General features: G+C 39.8%; 1 protein-coding gene across 1 annotated transcript in view; it reads right to left on the bottom strand.

Annotated features, from left to right (window-relative positions):
* pkd1a (polycystic kidney disease 1a) overlaps positions 1 to 23894 on the bottom strand; it is a 96343-nt gene that overhangs the window by 16605 nt on the left and 55844 nt on the right. The window contains exons 19-38 of the mRNA XM_079895199.1: positions 23694 to 23834; positions 21208 to 21496; positions 20354 to 20570; positions 20092 to 20251; positions 19126 to 19284; positions 18889 to 19033; positions 17707 to 18420; positions 16389 to 16551; positions 15760 to 16021; positions 14773 to 14968; positions 13640 to 13810; positions 12576 to 12719; positions 11302 to 11509; positions 10135 to 10261; positions 9382 to 9498; positions 6242 to 6291; positions 1773 to 1972; positions 1585 to 1657; positions 1065 to 1180; positions 758 to 960 (exon numbers count right to left, since the gene is read on the bottom strand). Coding sequence (XP_079751325.1) covers positions 758 to 960; positions 1065 to 1180; positions 1585 to 1657; positions 1773 to 1972; positions 6242 to 6291; positions 9382 to 9498; positions 10135 to 10261; positions 11302 to 11509; positions 12576 to 12719; positions 13640 to 13810; positions 14773 to 14968; positions 15760 to 16021; positions 16389 to 16551; positions 17707 to 18420; positions 18889 to 19033; positions 19126 to 19284; positions 20092 to 20251; positions 20354 to 20570; positions 21208 to 21496; positions 23694 to 23834 — 3855 coding nt within the window. The remainder of the gene's footprint in view (positions 1 to 757; positions 961 to 1064; positions 1181 to 1584; positions 1658 to 1772; positions 1973 to 6241; positions 6292 to 9381; positions 9499 to 10134; positions 10262 to 11301; positions 11510 to 12575; positions 12720 to 13639; positions 13811 to 14772; positions 14969 to 15759; positions 16022 to 16388; positions 16552 to 17706; positions 18421 to 18888; positions 19034 to 19125; positions 19285 to 20091; positions 20252 to 20353; positions 20571 to 21207; positions 21497 to 23693; positions 23835 to 23894) is intronic.

Below are 23894 nucleotides of genomic sequence, written 5' to 3'. Positions count from 1 at the left end.
AATTTCACATTGTATCATTATTTCAGTGTTTATTTTATATTCACACTGATATTAAGATTGATATGAATATCATCAACGATCAATAATATTAACAAGTATCAAACTTAATTATACATCATAATGAATAACTAATTATACTCAATTAATATATTACTAACTCGCTAAATGTTCATATTTATTAATATGAACTTAAAAATGAATATTAATTGGAAACCTATATTAATATTCATTAAAAAATACAAACTGTCAAGATTTTGGCTCGCCAGCCATCTCAAAAGAAATAAGTAAAACGTACTTCACATAGTATCATTATTTTAGTGTTTATGTCATCAACGTGCCAATATTTATGAATATTTACATTAAAGAATATTAATATCAAAATAATTAAACATTCATATTTGTTAATATTCAAACTGATATCAATATTCATAATTAATAATATCAATACTATAAATACAAATAATCAAACTTAATTATACCTTATAATTATAACTAACTATACTTTAAAAAACATTATACATTTAAATAATAATAATCAAAATGTGTTAATATGTATTACTATGAAGTTTGAAATTATATTAATATTAATATATAAACGTTTGCCGAGACAAACTTTGACAAGATGTTCGATGTTGACAAACTGAACCAAGTTAAACGAAGATGGACACTAATCAATCAAATGATTTTTATTGTTTCTGCTTACAAAAGCGTCCATATATCAGCCTGCGCTGGTTTGATGATTATAGCTGGGATTTACCTTCAGAGGTTCGAGAATGAGGAATGACGACAGGAAACTGACAATGCTGGAGATGAGCCACATCAGAGCCACGCCCTCGCTGAAGCTCCGCCCCAACCACATCGATAGGCTGGCGGACAGGATAAGCCCCGCCCAGCTGGCCCACAGAGCAGCCAATCCGCATAGGGGAGGAAGCGGCCTGGGCTTACACACATCCGTCACCACTGTGTGTGTGTGTGTGAGAGAGAGAGAGAGAGAGTGTTCAGCTGTGTTTGTGTCTCTCTCTGAAGTAAAGTGGATTTAGGTGTGTGTGTGTGTGTGTGTGTACCTGTGCGTGAAGTAAAGGCAGTTTTGGGTGGGTCCCGTCTAAAGGCCGCACACGGGACAGGCTCATTCATCTTTTGCAGTAGAATCACTTCTGTCTTATCACCAAATATACTGGAGCTAATCACACAAACACAACTTTTATTCAGCAAGGACTTAATAAATTGATCAAAAGTGACATTTATAATGTTACAAAAGAACAAAAAACAAGATGGCCGATAATGAACAACGACCAAATTTAAGATGAATCTGATTTCATGATTTCACTTTATATACTTTAGATTATTTCTATATTTGATATGATGAACTATTTTATTGTATGGACTTCTACTGTGTGCTGGAATCTGGAATTTCCCTGTTGATATATATATATTTTTTTTTCAATTCTTTGAAAAAATCTTTGTTTTCAAGATATTTTCTATGCTATTCAAGACTTTTTTGTGACCTTACATTTTCCACATAATGAATTTCAGGCATTTTAATTATTTTTAAGGATCCACAGACGCTGAAATGGTGTGACTTACAGATCGCCCACGTCACTGTCCGTCTGAGACAGCAACTGTCCATCGGCCAAAATACGCTTGATTAGATCCTCATCTGTCAATCAAAGTCAGCAGCCAATCAACAACCACCTCTATTCTTCTGACACATGCATTAAGTATGCAAGTACAGAAGTAACATGCATAAGTGTACTATGGCATAGGAGTGTGACCTGAGGAAGAGAAGTATTTGTTCCTGTGGCTGTTGTCACACACGGTGTCCTCCTCGTCAGGACTGAAGGTGATGTCCACCCCCAGGTGTCTGCTGCCCTGACCTCTCTTGAGGCGGGGGGGAAACACCGGCCCCATCTCCACTGACGGGTCAGTCAACACATCTGGCCAATCACAGTCAGGAATACTCCACCTCTGAAGACTGAGGAACAGGGCCAGAGATTGATTGACTCACTCGCTGACTTGACTCACTCACTGACTCACTCATTCACTCACTCACTCACTCACTCACTCACTCACACACTGAATCACTCACTCACTCACTCACTCACTGACTCACTCATTCACTCACTCACTCACTCACTCACTCACACACTGAATCACTCACTCACTCACTCACTGACTCACTCACTCACTCACTGACTCACTCACTCGCTCACTCACTCACTCACTCACACACTGAATCACTCACTCACTCACTCACTGACTCACTCACTCACTCACTGACTCACTCACTCACTCACTGACTCACTCACTCACTCACTCACTCACTCACTCACTCACTGACTCACTGACTCACTCACTCACTGACTCACTGACTCACTCACTCACTGACTCACTGACTCACTCACTGACTCACTCACTGACTCACTCACTCACTGACTCACTCACTCACTCACTGACTCACTCACTGACTCACTCACTGACTCACTCACTCACTCACTCACTCACTCACTCACTGACTCATTCACTCACTCACTGACTCACTCACTGACTCACTCACTCACTCACTGACTCACTCACTCACTGACTCACTCACTCACTCACTCACTCACTGACTGACTCACTCACTGACTCACTCACTGACTCACTCACTGACTCACTCACTGACTCACTCACTCACTCACTCACTGACTCACTCACTGACTCACTCACTCACTCACTCACTCACTCACTCACTCACTGACTGACTCACTCACTCACTCACTCACTCACTCACTCACTCACTCATTGACTCACTCGCTCACTGACTCACACACTCACTGACTCACTCACTCACTCACACACACACTCACTCACACACACACTCACTCACACACACACTCACTCACACACTCACTCACACACTCACTCACACACTCACACACTCACTGACTCACACACTCACTGACTCACTCACTCACTCACTCACTCACTGACTCACTCACTGACTCACTCACTGACTCACTCACTGACTCACTCACTGACTCACTCACTCACTCACTCACTGACTCACTCACTGACTCACTGACTGACTCACTCACTGACTCACTCACTGACTCACTCACTGACTCACTCACTGACTCACTCACTCACTGACTCACTGACTCACTCACTCACTCACTGACTCACTCACTGACTCACTCACTCACTCACTCACTGACTCATTCACTCACTCACTGACTCACTCACTGACTCACTCACTCACTCACTCACTCACTGACTCATTCACTCACTCACTGACTCACTCACTCACTCACTCACTCACTCACTCACTGACTCACTCACTCACTCACTGACTCACTCACTCACTGACTCACTCACTGACTCACTCACTCACTCACTCACTCACTCACTCACTGACTCACTCACTCACTCACTCACTGACTGACTCACTCTCACTCACTCACTCACTCACTGACTCACTCACTCACTGACTCACTCACTCACATACTCACTCACTGACTCACTCACTCACTGACTCACTCACTCACTCACTCACTGACTGACTCACTCACTCACTCACTCACTCACTCACTGACTCACTCACTGACTCACTCACTCACTCACTCACTGACTCACTCACTCGCTCACTGACTCACTCACTCGCTCACACACTCACTCACACACTCACTCACACACTCACTCACACACTCACTCACACACTCACTCACTCACTCACTCACTCACTCACTCACACACACACTCACACACTCACTCGCTCGCTCACTCACTCACTCACTCACTCACTCACTCACTCACACACTCACACACTCACTGACTCACACACTCACTCACTCACTCACTCACTCACTCACTCACACACACACACTCACTCACACGCTCGCTCGCTCGCTCACACTCACTCACTCACTCACTCACACACTCACTCACACGCTCGCTCGCTCGCTCACTCACTCACTCACTCACTCACTCACACACTCACTGACTCACACACTCACTCACTCACTGACTCACTCACTCACACACTCACTGACTCACACACTCACTCACTCACTCACTGACTCGCTCGCTCACTCACTCACTCACTCACTCACTCACTCACTCACTCACTGACTCACTCACTGACTCACTCACTGACTCACTCACTCACTGACTCACACACTCACTCACTCACTGACTCACACACTCACTCACTCACTGACTCACTCACTCACACACTCACTGACTCACACACTCACTCACTCACTCACTGACTCACTCACTCACTCACTCACTCACTGACTCATTCACTCACTCACTGACTCACTCACTCACTCACTCACTCACTCACTCACTGACTCACTCACTCACTCACTGACTCACTCACTCACTGACTCACTCACTGACTCACTCACTCACTCACTCACTCACTCACTGACTCACTCACTCACTCACTCACTCACTGACTGACTCACTCTCACTCACTCACTCACTCACTGACTCACTCACTCACTGACTCACTCACTCACATACTCACTCACTGACTCACTCACTCACTGACTCACTCACTCACTCACTCACTGACTGACTCACTCACTCACTCACTCACTCACTCACTGACTCACTCACTGACTCACTCACTCACTCACTCACTGACTCACTCACTCGCTCACTGACTCACTCACTCGCTCACACACTCACTCACACACTCACTCACACACTCACTCACACACTCACTCACACACTCACTCACACACTCACTCACTCACTCACTCACTCACTCACTCACACACACACTCACACACTCACTCGCTCGCTCACTCACTCACTCACTCACTCACTCACTCACTCACTCACTCACACACTCACACACTCACTGACTCACACACTCACTCACTCACTCACTCACTCACTCACTCACACACACACACTCACTCACACGCTCGCTCGCTCGCTCACACTCACTCACTCACTCACTCACACACTCACTCACACGCTCGCTCGCTCGCTCACTCACTCACTCACTCACTCACACACTCACTGACTCACACACTCACTCACTCACTGACTCACTCACTCACACACTCACTGACTCACACACTCACTCACTCACTCACTGACTCGCTCGCTCACTCACTCACTCACTCACTCACTCACTCACTCACTCACTCACTGACTCACTCACTGACTCACTCACTGACTCACTCACTCACTGACTCACTCACTCACTGACTCACTCACTCACTCACTCACACACTCACTGACTCACACACTCACTCACTCACTGACTCACTCACTCACACACTCACTGACTCACACACTCACTCACTCACTCACTGACTCGCTCGCTCGCTCACTCACTCACTCACTCACTCACTCACTCACTCACTCACTCACTCACTCACTCACTCACTCACTGACTCACTCACTGACTCACTCACTCACTGACTCACTCACTCACTGACTCACTCACTCACTGACTCACTCACTCACTGACTCACTCACTCACTGACTCACACACTCACTCACTCACTCACACACTCACACACTCACACACTCACTCACACACTCGCTCACACACTCGCTCGCTCGCTCGCTCACTCACTCACTCACTCACTCACTCACTCACTCACTCACTCACTCACACACTCACTGACTCACTCACTGACTCACTCACTCACTCACTCACTCACTCACTCACTCACTCACACACTCACTGGCTCACTCACTCACTAACTCGCTCGCTCGGTTTTCATTTGCTTAGGATTTCATTCTCATTTATTAAAATCATTTATTTACCCACTCAGTAGTTTCTCCTGTTCTACTGTTTATTTGATACATTTTTACCCACCACCTATGCATTATTCAACATTGTTAAAATGTTGAAATATAAATAAAAATAAAAAACAAACCCACAAATTATACATTATTCAACATCAGTTTATTTATTCATAAAGTAACACCCAGTTTTTTAGTGTTATTTATATAATATTGTAGTATTTATTAATATTTGACTATATATCTTAACTATTTATTTTGAGTGAATTAAAATAAGTTTATGTTTCTGGATATTTTATTTCATTTCAGATAATGTTTCATTTATTTCAAGCAACAGAAATGTTATTTGTTGTTTTAGTTTGAGCTTCAGTTAACTATAATAACCTTGGCTGGATGTAAATGATGCTTTATCATTCTGCCGTTCTCGCTTTAATGAGCCGAGTTTAAGTGTGTTGGTAACCATGGCGACCTGATGCGACCTCATGCTTACCTCTTAGTGGAAGGAGTGGGCAGGTCAATGTTGGTCTCTTCAGAGTACGTCTGCAGTGTGTGTGTGTGTGTGTGTGTGTGTGTGTGTGTGTGTGTGTGTGTGTGTGTGTGTGTGTGTGTGTGTGTGTGTGTGAGAGAGAGAGAGAGAGAGAGAGAGAGAGAGAGAGAGAGAGAGAGAGAGAGAGAGAGAGAGAGTTATTCTTCTGCAGGAACACAACAGACTCAGGATCTGAGCTCATACTGATGTACTTCACACTTCACAGTTCAATCTAAATGGAGATTGTCGTCTCAGTTTCTTAACCCAAACTTCATCATGGAAATGTGACATTCGGAGACGTGAAACTGCAGCATGTTTAAACATTAAGACTATGAAGATGACAAAAAGCACCTTTCAAGATGCAGACATTCATTTCCTAACCATATGATTTCATTTTTCCTCCTAGAGCACCAGAGAGAGATAGAATAAATCAGCGATGAGTTTGAAAAACATAATAAAGGTGAAGGTTTCTCTTGGCTTCTGTGTTCATGTGCAAACAAAGTATTCTGCAAATGCACGCATTTCAATTTGCACCTCATGAAAGGTATGAGAGAAACACATCTGGGTCTCTGTCAGAATAAATAAAAATACACATACTGTATTTTCCCTTTGAATAATAAAAGTTCAGTTCAGCTCTTTAACACTGTTATACTGCAGTCAGTCTCACAGAGGCCGTCCAGAACAAAGCCAGGATGTGTTATTTCAATTATAGAAACATTGTAGTAATTATTGTGCAGGTTAACTCATGCTATAGCAATGAACAAAATCACTGTGTGTCAAGACAGAATCATCATCAGTGTTCTAACCTTCAGTGATCTATAGAGCATATACTGTAATATACTTATTTTTATAAATATAATATATTTTACAATATAGTATTATATACTGTGATATATATACCATATATTATCAATATTTACGATAAAATATTCACATTTACATGTGTTATAGGATATTCAAAAAGAAAATATGATCTATAACATAAGAAAGATAACTTTTAAATAAATAAGAAAATAAGTAAATAAAAAATATACAGTAGTATAGTATAGTAAAAATAAGTAAATAAAATGAATTCATTAATAAACAAATATAAAAATATTTTTTATAAAAATAAACAAAACTAAATAAATAAATGAAATAACAAATCTAAAAACACTTATTATAAAATAAATGAATAATTTTATAAAAAAAAGAATAAATGTCCAAATATAAAAACACTTCTTATAAAGTAAACAGTGCTGTCAAATCGATTCAATCGAACCTAACAATAAAGTTTGTGTATATATAATATATATATATATATATATATATATATGTGTGTATACATATATTGTATATTTACAAACTTTTATGTTAGATGCAATTAATCGTGATTAATTGATTTGACAGCACAAAAAAAAAAAAAATTTATAAAAGAAAAAACACTTTTTTATAAAAAGAAACTAATTAATGTAATTAATGTATTGGCAAACACAGAAATACCTATAAAACAAATAAATAAAAAGTTTTAGTAATAGTAAGTGCCTTGGGGCAGTCGTGGCCTAATGGTCAGACTGGTAACCTGAAAGTCGCAGGTTCCACTGCTCTGGTGTGTGTGTGTGTGTGTGTGTGTGTGTGTGTGTGTGTGTGTGTGTGTGTGTGTGTGTGTGTGTGTGTTCACTACTCCTAACTTGGATGGCTTAAATGCAGAGGACAAATTCAGAGTATGGGTTACTATCACTGATCTATATAGAATGACTGGATAGCTCATGACGTCATAAACAGTGAAGCCACCGCGCCGCCATATTGGTATTCCCTAGTGAGCTCACGCGTTCTATTGAATCAATAGGAAATTTTATGATTTGACTGAGAAAACATTGCCTAACGAGACACAGTTTTTAAATCTAAAGTCTCCCTGTATGTTCTCACAACGCAAACATCCTAAGCATTTAAATGGGTATTTGTTTAAAGTCGGGAAATTTTTCCTGCTTATAAAAAACGGCTATTTTTTGCAAAAGGAATAAAAAGCTGTACGAGAACACTAGTCGGCCTTCACTGAAGAGCTATCTTCACAGGTAAGAAAAACAGTTAGATAATATTAATTAAATAGTGAATGCTAAAGAACTGTATTTTTGTGAATTGGTGAATATTCAGGTGAATATTGTTTCGTGGCCACGAATTAATAATACCTCGAACGTTATCTTGTTCCCACGTTGTAATTCGTTAAATCAAAATGAGGGAGGGAATTAGTTCAACGTGTCCACAATTTATTTAAACTAGGGAACAAATAAGTCGTCGTAACAACGAATTATTTAGATCAGTGGACAGGGCGCATAAGAACAAGCAGAGAGAGCACCGGCCGCGCGCACGCACTCTCCGCCTTCAAACAACACGAGCGCTGTATGCTCTCTCTCCCTCGCGCATATCAACATCAATTGACACAATAGTAAAAGGTCGGAAGACCGATTGTGTTTTATAGATTAGTATTTTGTCCATATAAAGTGTTTGATTAGCAAGTACATGTTCAGGAAATGCATAATACAAAATTGTATGGGTTAATGTAACGGTAAACGGACTCTGCACGAAGCTCTTTTGAAGCTGTCAAATGGTGTCGCTATTGGACACTTACCGTAATTGTGATTATTGCTGCTCTGAGGTTTCTTATAGGCTACTGTTGACTGTTTTATCGTTGTTTTTTGAAGAAGCAGCAGCATTACTCTTGCCTCGGAGAAAACAACACGGGCATAGCGACAATTTTGCATATAAATTATTACTTATAGGGCTTGAATTACATCATGTGGGCAGTTTTTCTACATCCTTTTGTGAACGTCGTTTTACACTTGTTTACTGCACAGCGGGTCATCTTAAAAGTGCCGTCGGAGCTACCAATCTCTGTATAACGGGCGTTGGAGCCCTCTGCTGGTAGGGAATCGTAAGATGGCCGCTCGAACACTTCCGGTGGCTTCACTGCCTAGTGGCAGTTTAGAACGTCATGAGCTATCCAGTCATTATATAGATCAGTGGTTACTATACTTGGCCTTCGCATCATGTCACGCCACTTCACTTCTGTTTGTGAACCAGTGAAAATCACAGCTATGAACATCTTCAACCAAATTCCAACGTACCTCTCCGGGAATCCCATTCAACATCAGAAAAGAGCTTCCTGTCAACGAGTTATCCAGGAAGTCATCGATCTCCAGAGACTCCTGATCCACCTGAGGAGGAAGCTGCTCCACAGAGACCTTGACAGAGACGAAGCTTTTAATGTCCCGCACTGATGCTTTCATTTATGCAGCGCTTTTAACAATATAGACTGTTTCAAAGCAGCTTTACAGTGATAATAAGAAATTAAAGTATCAGAGATTGTTTTGGCTTTACAGCAGCTCTAGAATAAACGTATTGTCCAGCTAAAGTTAGTTTTGATCGATTCACTTCCATTGCAAAGATCATTAGTTATTAACTTAGGGGCCGCTAACACGACCCCGCTCTAACAGAAAACCCTTAATGTGTTCTGGCCGTTCATTTGCACGACAACAGTGTTTGTGGCTCGAGAACGATAACTTTGAAATAGGTTCCAAGGTCAAATTTTTGAAAGACATTATCATCTCTGTGTGAACTTTAAAAACGGTGACAGCGTGCACATGCATATTACATGTTCAGTCTATAGGTATGCGCGTTTGAATATATATGTGCACAGTCTTTCTTTACAAATTGACATCACCAAATTACTTGTCTGGCTTGCATAATACAGAATTTTTTGTCATTTCCGCGTATCCATGCGAACTTGAATCATTTTGACAACGTTTTACCTGTACAGAGGTACAGATAAAGGTACTGTCGGTTGTGTGTGTGTGTGTGTTTGTGTGTATGTGTCTCACCTTACTGCGGCTGAGTCTGAAGAGGCAGAAGACGAGCAGGTACACAGGATAGACCAGCAGACAGCTCACAAGCCCCGCCCACACAGTCTCCACATTCAGCGAGACCAGATGAGACACCGGCGTAGAGCTGAGGCACACACACACACTTCATCAGAACAACAGTCTAAGACAACAGTATCACTAAGCATGTACACTGCTGTTTAAAGGTTTTGGATCAGTAAGATTTGTTTTAGAAAGAAGTCTCTTCTGCTCACCAAGGCAGCATTTGTTTGATTAAAAATACAAAAAAAAAATGTAATATTGTTAAATATTATGACTCTATTTTTCAATTTTATATATTTTAAAATGTAATTTATTCCTGTGATCAAAGCTGAATTTTCCGCATCATTACTCCAGTCTTCAGTGTCACATGATCCTTCAGAAATCATTCTAATATGATGATTTGATGCTCAAGAAACATTCACTATTATTATCAATGTTGAAAACAGTTGTGGGCAATTTTTTTTCAGGATTCTTTGATGAACAGAAAGTTCAAAATAACAGCATTTATCTGAAATATATTCTTTTGTAACATTATAAATGTCTTTACTGTAACTTTTGATAAATTTAATTCATCATTGATGAATAAAATTCTAGATTTATTTTTATTTCTTTCCCCCAAAAATTAAAATAAAAATTCTTACTGACCCCAAACCTTTGAACGATAGTGTTTAATGTTACAAAAGCTTTCTATTTCAGATAAATGCTGTTCTTTTGAACTATCTATTAATCAAAGAATCCTGAACTAAAAATGTAAATGACTGTTTTCAACACTGATAATAATCATAAATGTTTCTTGAGCATCAAATCATATTATACTGATTTCTGAAGGATCATGTGACACTGAAGACTGGAGTACTGATGCTGAAAATTCAGCTTTGATCACAGGAATAAACTACATTTTAACAGATATTCACATAGAAAACAGTTATTTTAAATTGTAATAATATTTCACAATATTACTGTTTTTGTGTGTTTTTAATCAAATAAATGTAGCCTTGGTGAGCAGAAGAAACTTCTTTTAAAACCATTAAAAATCGTACCAATCCAAAATATCTGAAGGGCAGTGTTCATCCGCACCTGCACAGTAAATGACATAAAAGCGGCACGAATGACAGTGCGTTTCACCTGTGTCCATACGCGACGGTGCCGTACCACACGGCGTTGGCCAGCATGCAGAGGTGCATGAGCAGCGAGCCACAGGTGAGCCGCTGGAGACGAGTGAAGGGGCTCCTCGGGGGCCGTTCCCACAGAGACAGCCACAGGTGACTCTCACACACCGCTCTCTGCAGCTCCCAGGACAGCAGCCGCGGCCAGAGACGGAGCTCCGCCTCCTCTGAGCACAGCAAACACACCAAACACAGCAAACACAGAGGTCAGACCACAGGAAGCTGTGCAAATGCCATCCGTTGTTGTGGTAGGTTACAGCACAGGTTATGAGTCGACACTGCTGTGAGGTTCATTTTACTATCATTCCTGTGTTAATGGAACATGATGCATAAGTAAAGATTTGGGAAATATAAATATATATATATGCTGTTTACAGTAATTTGAACTAGTTATCTACCTACTTAACTAACCAACAGTCCTCCCTCACCGACCAGTGTTGGGAGTAACACTTTTTAAATAAAGTACAAAATAATGAATTATGTTTTATTAAGAGACTAAAGAGTAGTATTTTTCCAAGTACTATTTTAAAATTTACACCATAATATACAATTTTAACATGATGCATAAGAAAAGATTGGCTGTTCCAAGTATGCCATTTACAATAATACTAACTAACTAACTAACTACTAGTTATCTAACTAACTAACTAACTAACTAACTAACTAACTAACTACTAGTTATCTAACTAACTAAATAACTAACTAACTAACTAACAGTCATGTTTTATGATTAAAGAGTTGTATTTTCTCAAGTAATATTTATTAATTTACACCATAATATCCAAGCTTGTTTTTCAAATAAAATAAAACATCTTTTTTTCTTTTTTTTTTACCAATCATAACAAATACAAAGTTTTAATTTCCATTTTTCACCCTAAAAACCCATATTGGCATTATTTAATATTAACATTTTATAAATTATATATATATATATATCAAATATATATTACATAGTATACAACTTGGTTGTTTTGCTAACAATATGCATCTAATTGTATCCTGCATTTATCCTGTGTGTTATAAAGCTTTAGGCTTACTTTCTATCAAAACTAATAATGTAATATAATAGTTCTTATTAGGAGTAGTGGAGTAGCAAACAGTGGAATTTAAAGGATTTAATTTCCACTTTTTAAACCATAAGTTGTTCTTCGCCGTTATTGTTTCTCTGAATATTCATAATTCCAGCAGCAACCAATCACAATCAGTGTTTTATCTGGGGAGGCGGGACTTTACCGGAGGCTTCCACCTCGATCTCCACCCTGCCGTCCGTCTTCTCGTTGTCGACCGAGAGCCATTCCTCAACCAGGAAGAAATAACTGCTGCCCGTCTGCAAGTCCTTCACCAGGACATACTGGAGCAGCCAAGCTGGAGACAGACCTGACACACAGACAGAGAGAAGGTCACAAGTTCTGCCGCTATCAGCCGTTCAACGAGTCTGTGTTTCCCCAAACCATCGTTCTAATGAACATTCGCAAACAGCATCGCAAAGGTGTGTGTTTGAACGGCAGATCTCGACCTGTGGTTAGAAGCAGTTTCTTGTTTGCATGACGTGGACTTAAAGCTACACTGTGTAGGATTTTCTTCCATCTAGTGGTGAAATTGTTTATGACTACCAACTGAATATTACTTTCTAGCCCCTCCCATTCCAAGGGCGTTTTAACTCCAGCGGTGGCCGTATTATTTCAAATCTGCCGGCAGTCGCGAGTAATCTCCCCCTCGCATTCGTCACGGTGCCACTGAGTGTAAAAACGCGAAACGCGAAGCTTGAATGAATTTCCAGGTATGTCCCTCTTTGGCTAATGTATTTTCAAGATGGAGGCGCAACATGGCTGCCGCCATTCGAGCGACTCGCTCGTATTTATTCTAAATGGCAGATTCTACGCTTACGAGAATACTTGATTAGTTGGTAGAAGTAATTACACATTAATGAGCACATATCATTTTGAAAGAACAAAGTGTTTTTTGCTAAGAATCAACTTAAAAAATTACACAGTGTAGCTTTAATAAATAGTTATCTTGAGCCAAATAAGCAAGCTGACATTCAGTACAACCTGTGTCTTTCATTTAGAATACATACAAATGTCATTTACATCTTTTAGTTTGTCAAGAGATTTAAAGCGTTGTTTTTGAACATCTTCTTGCCAAAATCCGGGAACTTCTGCCAATAGTTCTAGGAACTATGAAAAGGTTCCTCCGGTGCGAAAGCCCTTGAGACACACGGGTTTCATCTCACAGTTCTGTCCCGTTCCACATTGGCAAATGTTGTTTATGCCCGCTCTGCCGGCCCGATTAGTTACCTTTGTTGTCGTGCCAGACGCGGATCTTGAGCACGCTGGCCAGGCTGGTGTCTGTGGCGATGTGGAAGATGTCCAGGCTGTTTCGAGCGAACGCCCCGACGCTGTCCAGGTGTCTGTGTCCACTGCGACTCTCGCTGCCGTGAAGACTGATGCCAACGTGAGCCGTGGTGCCTGGACCGGGGATGAACACACTGTGATCAAACACTGAAACTCCAGCCATCTCAATCAAGACAACCGGCAGCATTTCAGCAAAGGACACACTGACTCTGGATAAACTGGGAATCATGATTCAAACAGAGATCACGATTCTCCCACGATTCTGAACAAACTAAACAAAATAACATGACATTTACTGTACTAGAGGTTCTGGCAAAACGTTAATTGCTGCAGTCTATTTAAAATATTTAATTAATTTGAATTAATTATTTAAAAAAAAAAATGACTTCAATTACTGGATGAATCAGCGTTTTTGAATGAATCTCTTGAATGAATGATTCATATACATACATTTTAACATTCACTTGTCGCCACCTACTGGTGTAACGATGTAATTGATACGATTGGCGTTTCAGACAGTTGCTCTCTCTGGATCAGCGGCAGCGCAGACGCAGATGTGAATGTTCGCTGTGATTTTGTCAAAAGTATAATAGACACAGGAGAATTGTTGTCTTTTAGGGATGAGATCGTGCGGGTGTTTGAATCGAGATCACAATCTTTTAGCGATTAATCATGCAGCTCTACAAGGATGGGAATATTCTTTGCTCGAATACATAAAACTGATCAATTTATTAATCGAGACTGACAGTCTGTTGGTAACTAATCAGTTGTAAACAAACCAGCCTCAGACATTACCGTAACTATATATACATAAAAAAAAAAAAACTAAAACTTTAACCAAACTGTAAATAAAACAAAAAACAATAAAACAGTTTCTCAGTGACACTATAATAACACTGACAGTAGCTCAGTGAAATTTCATGGGCAAAATCCAGCCGTTTCAATAGGAATCTCACTTGCCTGAGAACTAGCAGTGGTTGTTCGCTTTTCATATTGATCGGATGGTTTCTGGACGACCGGACTTTCTAAGCGAGACTAACCGAGTGATGATCTGCGAAGCGCTCCTGATATCTCACCTGCTCCGTAGGCCCAGCCGGTCTTGACCTGGATCTCGTACTTGTAGAGGCCGTCCTTCCCACACAGCGGGACCACAGAGGCCCGTCTCAGGTCCATCTGATCCAGCTTCCGCAGTATAGCTCCGGCCACAGCGTAACACAGCAGTCCGATCACACACACCAACACCACCACCAGACTACGAGTCACTGAACGCTCCTGACAGGGACGAGACACGTGACGCTGAGTTATCACTTACTGTCCAGCTGTCAGACCAGAACTCTCATAATATAATCTAATACATCAATTTTTTTACTTTCAAGGAATCACTACTATTATGTCCAGACTGATGGATAAAAAATATTTTATAAAAATATCATATCAAAAATAATATATTTAACATATTTCAAATGTGCGAAAAACATATATTTTAAATACTACTTATTATGTCAGAACAAAAAGGCTAATTTTAAAAATGTTATTTTATGAGAAAATATATTATAATATAATATAAATAATGTGTACATTTAATAATTTTTACATTTAATAAGTATTAATATATAGATTATTTGTATATAATAAGCTTAACTTTTATGGAATCATTAGTACTATATCCAGACGGATGGCTAATTTTAAAAATATTTCTAATATAATATAATGTAATATAACATACTATAATATAATATTTATTCAAATAGATTTTGAAAATAAAAATAATAAAAAAATATATTTGTATATATTAAACTTGAGAAAAAAAATACATATTTCACATACACATTTTAAAAAATCATTATAACTAATATAATGTAATATTCTTTACATAAACAAATTTATACATATTAATAACATTTAATATATTTTAAACAATTTGAAAGTACCATTACTACTATTTCTGTACGGAAGGAAGGTTTGTTTTAAAATGATTAATTTCTAAAATAATTCTTCATTTTTAAATGATAATTAATATTAAGGAAAACAAAGTGTCTGGTGTGTCGAGTTGTAACACTCACGGGAATGATGAAGGAGACGGCGTCGGGCGGGACGAACAGGCTGGCGGCGAAAGCGGTGAGATGACGCGTGCGACACACGGCTCGGCCCACGCTGGTCTCCGGGAGAGGAACCATCCCGTCCGTACGCCACTGTCTGGCACTCTCGCTGAAATACTGGCATAAAGACGTGAACACAGCCACCTCCAGCCGGATCAGAGCCGGATCATCTGTGCCGCAGCCCGTGGACACGTTTATGAAGTGCTCACGTGTGGTGTCGTACGAACTGATGGAGAAATCACAGTGAAAATGACTAGTTTGTGCATCATCGTAAACGCTTTGATTTTATTGGCTAAAAATGCAACCAAAGATGCAACTAAACAAAATGGAGAGAGCCACTCTCCTTGTGTTTTGTGAAACACTAATCTTCACTGGTGATATTAATGAATGAGTCACTCTGTAAAGAGCTGTCGATGTTTATTTGGCAAACTAAAGAGCCGCCCGCATACAAACTCATCATTTATCACAGATGAATGGTTTTTCATTAACATGCACTTCCAGGATTTTTCAGCCAAATATAGCAGTGAGAAACATCAAAACATTAGAAATGTCTGCTTAAAAGCTTAAAAGGTTTGATTGCTGACGTCTCTTACTCTGGAGACAGGAAGAAAGTGTAGTGTCGGTGGTCCAGGTCTCGTCCCCGCGTCATATTGAGCGTGATGCGCTTCCTGTCAGTGCTGTTGTATTCATTGGGCCATTCAGAAGTGTGCAGATAGGCCGTGATCGATGGATCCAATTCCCACGTTTCTGGAGAATCTGAGGACGACGGGATGAATGGGAATAGGTGTTAGAGATGCATAAAATCAAGAAACGCTCAAAAGAAGGATGAAATTCCCTAAATATGTCATTTCCCCTCCAGCAGGGATAAATAAATAAAGTTGATTTTTACGATGTTGGTACACATACATTAATAAACACTGACCATGTGCTGCTGTACTAACTAGTCAACTAATCACGTTAGTTCAGCCAAAAACAAGTGAACAGAGGGGTTTTCAGTCATCTGACCAAAGTATTCAAAGTCATTTTCGATAACTGAAATAAAGCTAAAATAAAATAAAATAAAAGGTGAAAAACTTCAAATTAAACGAAGAGAAAAATTGCCTTGGCAATTAACTTAAGTTTAAATTCAAGTACTGAAATTACTAAACCCGAAATAAAATAAAATAGAAATGTTAAAAAACCAAAAAGCACAAAGCAAAATGACTAAAACTTAAACTAGGTTTAAAATGAAAACATAAAAATAAAAGCCAATTCAAAATATTAATAAACACTTTAATAACACAAATAATCCTAAAATAACACTGGTGCCTAGTTAATGTGTTTTATTAATCAAATATTATGAAATGATTTTACATTGATGAAATGTAATGTTATTTTCTCACTCAGCTGATCAGATAATATGAAATTAATCATGATGATTTTATTCTAGCACTAGTTTTTAACAGAAAGAATAAGAAAAAAATGAGTTTTTTTTGGGGGGGGGGGATTCTAAGTATTAAGCATCATCTTTATGAAAAGTATTTTATTTTTACTTTTTTATTCTTTACATATTTTGTAATCAGACAATATTTGAACAACTTTCTTATGCACAATGACCATATAAAAGCCAATTATTGAATTTCGGAAACAACACGTCTTTATAATATCACATCTATATGTTTTCTCATACAGTATAATATATAAATATTTTGTTGTTGTTTTTAGACATATATTGTGACAGTGCAAGCTATTTTTGCTCAAACTATATGTCTTCTCTCAGTGGCTCCCCCTTGTGTCGGACATCTTTATAATATCACACTTATATATTTTCTCATTCAGTATAATATATATATATATAGTTTTTAGGCACAGTTTGTGACAGTGCAAGCTGTTGTTCCTCTCAGTGGCTCCCCCTTGTGTCGGGCATCTTACCGTCCAGTATGGTGAAGTTGAGTTGGACGTAGATTCCCGCCTGTCTGTTGGCGTTCCTCGTGCTCACCCTCACAACGACCGAACTGCAGCGACTGACGTTCTCGGCTCCCGCCGGCGCCAAGATGGCCTCCAATCCGTTAGCGTCCAGCCCGGCCACGCTTCCATTATTGACGGCAACCGTTATGGCCTGGCTCTCGTCCAGATCCGAGATGGGAATCTGCGTGCCGTTCACCGTGCGGAACTCCATGGACGCCACCTCCGTAGACACGGTGTGATTGGCGACATAATTAAACGGGAATGGATTTGGCTCCACTTGGAAGAGCAGTTGCACGATGCCGTCTTCGCCGTTGGCCCCTGGCGTTAGAGCGCCCCCTGCTGCCCGTCCCAGACTAGCGTTGAACGCTCGCGGGATGGAGAAGCGGCGGCACTCGGGCGCGTCGCTCTCGCCGTAGCAGAGCAGGCTTTGAGGATCGGCACGTTTCCCGGCGGCTGCGATCTCGGCCCCGCGGAGGATCAGGGGCTCCTCGTTCAGGACGCGGCCCAGCATCAGGATCCTCATGAGGACGGAGGACAGGGTGTAGGCTTTAGCCGCCACTCGCAGCGGGTGATGCTGATGCTCCTCTAGGAGGAGCAGAGGCTGCTGGGAAATGCTGTCGCGTTCCTCGGCCTCCGGCGCCGGAGAGGAGGTCTGGCTCACCTGGTGGATCAGGTCACCTGACGGGGGGGAATTACAGGAGGTTTCATTTACTGAACACCAGCAGGATTTAAGGCTCAGTGAAAACACAAACAGAGGAGAGGTGCTGTAAGAATGATTAGAACTGGATTTAATTTGGCTGCCAATTCATAAAAATAAAAAAAGTTAAATAGAACATTAAATGAATTGCAATTAATCACACTGCTGAGAAAAGCCCCAAATTAAAGATTAATCACAGACATGGCAGATGAGTAAATAACTGAACTGACATAATATAATATAATGTAATATAATATATTAAATTATATTTTTAAACAATACTTTCTATAAATTAAAGTATAAATTAGCCTTGAGAAAAACAACAACAAAAAACATGCAATGTGTAAACGAGTGAACAGCTTGTTCCCTCTAGGGTTGTTTGTTTGTGAGTGTGTGTTAGTATAAGAGAATGGAAGGTTCAGTTTGCTCTCACTGTGTGTGTGTCGTACCCATGATATTGAGGATGTTGTCTGCTATCTCGGTCGGAGTGACTGTGCCCTGTTTAGTGTCGGTCTGCAGGATCTCTAACATCGACTCCAGTTTGTTCAGAGTGCTGTTCTGACACTCTTCACACACAAACTCTCGACTCACCGCCTAAACACACACACACATACAAGAAAGACTTTGTTAACTCATGAACTGCTCGCTGAACTGGTCCAGGGCCCAGGCGGGGCGTCCCGTCTCACCGTGCACTGGGCGAGCGCCGCTGACGTCTGCTGGATGTCACTGACGGTGACGAGGTCCAGTGATGTCAGCGCTCTGGTGATGTTTCCTCTGACGCTCACTCGATACTGACGCTCCGCCTTAGACACGCGCCCATGCCTGCGGGACACACCCTGCTCATACTGACACACACACACACACACAAGATGATGAGCGGATGGAGGGACGGATAAAGACAGATAGACAGAACGGTAGACAGAATGACAGATAGAACAATAGAACGATAGATAGATAGATGACAGACAGACAGACGGATGGATAGATAGATAGATAGACATATAGATAGACATATAGACAGACAGATAGATAGACAGACACATAGACATATAGATAGATAGATAGATAGATAGATATACATAGATAGACAGACATATAGATAAATAAACAGACAGACAGACAGACAGACAGACAGACAGACAGACAGACAGACAGATAGATAGATAGATAGATAGATAGATAGATAGATAGATAGATAGATAGATAGATAGATAGATAGATAGATAGATAGATAGATAGACAGACAGACAGACAGACAGACAGACAGACAGATAGATAGATAGATAGATAGACAGACAGACAGGATAGACAGACAGACAGATAGATAGATAGATAGATAGATAGATAGATAGATAGATAGATAGATAGATAGACAGACAGACAGGATAGACAGACAGACAGACAGACAGACAGACAGATAGATAGATAGATAGATAGATAGATAGATAGATAGATAGACAGACAGGATAGACAGACAGACAGACAGACAGACAGACAGACAGATAGATAGATAGATAGATAGATAGATAGATAGATAGATAGATAGACAGACAGGATAGACAGACAGACAGACAGACAGACAGATAGATAGATAGATAGATAGATAGATAGATAGATAGATAGATAGACAGACAGACAGACAGGCGTCTCACCTCATTGAGGACAGTGATGAGGGCGAGCGAGAGCTCTCGGACTCTCTGTGAGTCTCCCTGTCGGAGCAGTTCTCTGAGGCTGGAGTGGGTCAGATCGCTCAGCCAGTGAGGGAGAGAACTGAAGCCCACCGGGACCACCGGCAGCACCACCTCCATCGACCTGACACACACACACACACACACACACACCATTACACACCATTCACCACATGCTCAGGATAGAGAGGAGCACAGCAAGTCTTTGTGTCAAACCGGGGCTTACTTGTTGAGGGCCATGACTGACGCCCCCTGGTGGTCCTCCACCATCACTGACGCAGACACTCTGTACTGGGCCGAGCCGAAGCCGGGCGGCAGGAAGGCAGAATGTTCTGGACTCGTGCCTTTATACACACAGAACTCCTCGCACAACAGTTCAGAGCAGCGCACCGCCAGCAGACTATAGACCAGCGGCGACTCCGTCTCATCCAGATCAGCGTAACCTGAACATGAGATGTGATTGTTCAACACCTAGATCTCAGAATCATACATCAAGTCTAGGGTTGGGAATCGAAATCGATTGGAATCGAATACTTGTTATAAAATGTAAATTTCGATTCCTCTTATCGATTCCTCTGTGAGCATTTCAATATGACTTTAAGCACGAGACGTTTTATGTGCTTGCACACACATTCAAAACGTGTGCACAGAAAATGTGATTTTAAACCGCTCAAGCACGAGACGACTAGTTACATGTGTAACTACAGTATACTGTGCAACTCTTAAAGTGACAGTAATAATTTTGTATTTGTTCCTTTTTATTTACCGAGTGTTTATTGTATGATTTAATAATGCTTTACATTTATAATAGTTAGGCTAGTTTTTTTTTTTTTTTTATGATATTTTTAAACCACAGGTAAACGTTCCTTGTGTAAGTGTTTGTTACCCTGTTGATTTTTGTTCATGGAATTGAGCTACAAATAAATATTTTGCAGTAAGACTAAATGTGAATGATACCTGAGTTTTTTTTTTTTTTTTTTTTTTGGCTTATTGGAATCAAAATTAAGAATCGATAAGAATCAGAATCGATAAGCAGAATCGATACCCAACCCTAATGAAGCCGCTGTCCTCCAGCCCCACCTGAGCACTTGAAGTGCACTCTCTCCATGAGCGTGCGCACCCGAGGCCCGTCCCCGTCGGCCCACAGAGAGCACACCCCTCCGGCTGGTGGCAGGTTTGGCTGGAGCTCGATGTAGGCCACGCCCTCACGGTCCATGCTGTCGTCGGTCACATGGAGGCTGAATTTGTAGGAGTCTCCGTCCCGGAGGATGCCCTGTCTCAGGACCAGGTGCATGCTGTCGCTGCCTGTGGTGGTGGTGTTCAGATCCAGCACCAACGTCTCGTTCTTGTGGGTCTTCGCCGTCCAGCGCTAACAGCGACAACAGACAAGGCCGACATGTCAGGGGTACTTCCATATATGGACATACTTAAATATTCCACCATATCATTGTAAAATTAGCTGTTGTTTTTATTATTAACGTGAATTATTAAAGAAAAAATAATAATTTAATGCATTAATTATATTTATGTAATATTTCACTTTATTAAAATATAAATGTTATCTGAATGCATGATTTATTAAAATGAAATGCGTTATATAAATTAATATTTTAATCTTTAATGAAGTATTTCAAATGCTTACAGAAAATGGCATTGTATTTCAATGCCATTTGTATTTATTTACCAACTTTTATGTATTTATTTAAATGAGCAGATTATTCAAATAAATTAACAATTTAAATGAATATTAATAATAGATGATAGTTTTAAAATTCTTTTATTTAATAAAATAATAATATTCATGAGAAGTTTTCATTCGATTGAAAAGTGAACTATTACATTTATTACATGTATTAATTAAAATCAAATGAATACTTCACCTTATTAATAATATAAATATTATTTGAACACATTTAGGTAATGTGTTATATAAATGTGTGCAAAATATATTATTAATGCAGTAAAAAAAAATTATTTTAAATGCCTTTATAGTTTTATGTAGCTACAAAATTGTCATATTTAAAAGAATAAGAAATAAAAAAACTTAAAATATATATTTGATTTAATTTTTTAATGAGCTTCAAGCTGGTTTTTCTGTTACCTTGCATTGACCTCAACCAGCATCAATCCGAATCAACACTTATCTCACACTTAAATATTTAAATATATCATTTTAAAATAACCAGTTTTATTTGTAGCATTAAATTAAATTATTAAAGTAATCTATTAATTAAAATTAGATGCATTAATTATATTAATTGAATAAACTTTATCGACAATATAATTTTTTAAAAATAAATTCACACGAAATAATGCATAATATAAATGTTTAATAATACTCTTATATATATGTATTTCAAATGCCTTTACAGCTTCAAGCAGGTTTTTCAGTAACCCTGCAGTGACCTCCATCAGCATCAATCCCGATCAGCGCTCATGTTTGAACCACTAAATAAGCATCCCTGAAATGTATCATAATATTTACTGACTCATGGGTATCAGACCGAGTGTTTGACCGCCTGGTCACCAAGTAAATGTCTGTGTGTGTTTAACGAGATGTGCTAAACACATCACATCACATCACAGTGATGACATCATCACCCTGTACGCCCACTCAGGTTTTCCCTCCCGTTGGTTCCCATAACCATAACATCACTCCAGTCTCAGTCTAAACATTATCAGAGAGCAGGATGGAAAAAAGCAGGAGGAATGCCCATGAAAAAAGAGAAGTGTTCTCGCTCCCCTTTTAGAATGACATCATGCTGCTATCTCGCCATGTAAAGCTCTCTTCAATACATTATGACGGCATGTTTCCTCTAATAAATAAGGCACGAGTGACTCACTAAATCCAAATATGCCATTCCCAGGATCATGTAATTCCTAGGGACAAATGATGATATCACGCTGCTTTCAATGCTTTTCAGAAAGCTAAAAGAGCACAAATTAAAGTTAAGCCTTTCACTGGTCAAAAACCCAATAGACATGGATTAAACCTACAGTTCAGTTTTGATTTCATGCTGTCCATTACACAAAAACTGTTTGAGCGTCCCGACCAGGGGTGTGTTTCCCGAAAGCACCGTTAGCCAACCTGTGTCTTTTATTTAGAATACATACAAATGTCATTTACATCTTTTAGTTTGTCAAGAGATTTAAAGCGCCATTTTTGAAGAGTGTGCATGTGCGAACGTGCTCTACTACGTAAGAACGAGCCTATGATTGAATCTGGAAACAAAGCAAAATAACTGAAAAAAAATGAGAAATAGTCCTCAGATGCCATGACCGTAATTTATAGCAAAACATCTAGCGTTAATTCGATCAGATTCATTAAAAGTAGTTATCACTCCACCATGTGCGTGACAACATTAACATTAACATAGTTGATTTCTTCAAGATGCATCGTACTATGGTAGTGAAGCAGCGAGTTACATTGTCATACGTACGGGAAACACACCCCAGCCCGAAACAGGAGTATTTGCGATTTTGGAGATTTTCCCATTGGCAAAACAGGTTTAATAGTAACCCTATGATTGATGGCGGTGTCATGGGTATGTGAGTGTCGTTCTCACCCCTCTGTGTGAGCTGTGACAGTTATTGCAGGTGCCGGCCAAGTACACGTAGGAGCTCTGACTGATCTCGTAGCGGGACTGAGCTTTGCACGACACACACTCCAGCGACACCATCGGGATGCGACCGCTCTGTACCGACACCTGTGAAAAAGTCAAGTGAAGTTATGCAATTATGTTTTCTGTTGACCATGGAACCCAATT

This window comes from Squalius cephalus (assembly GCF_949319135.1).
Source record: "Squalius cephalus genome assembly, chromosome: 2".
Classification (NCBI taxonomy): domain Eukaryota; kingdom Metazoa; phylum Chordata; class Actinopteri; order Cypriniformes; family Leuciscidae; genus Squalius; species Squalius cephalus.
The sequence above is the reverse complement of the archived record's forward strand: the minus strand, read 5'-3'. Positions and strand labels throughout refer to the sequence as shown.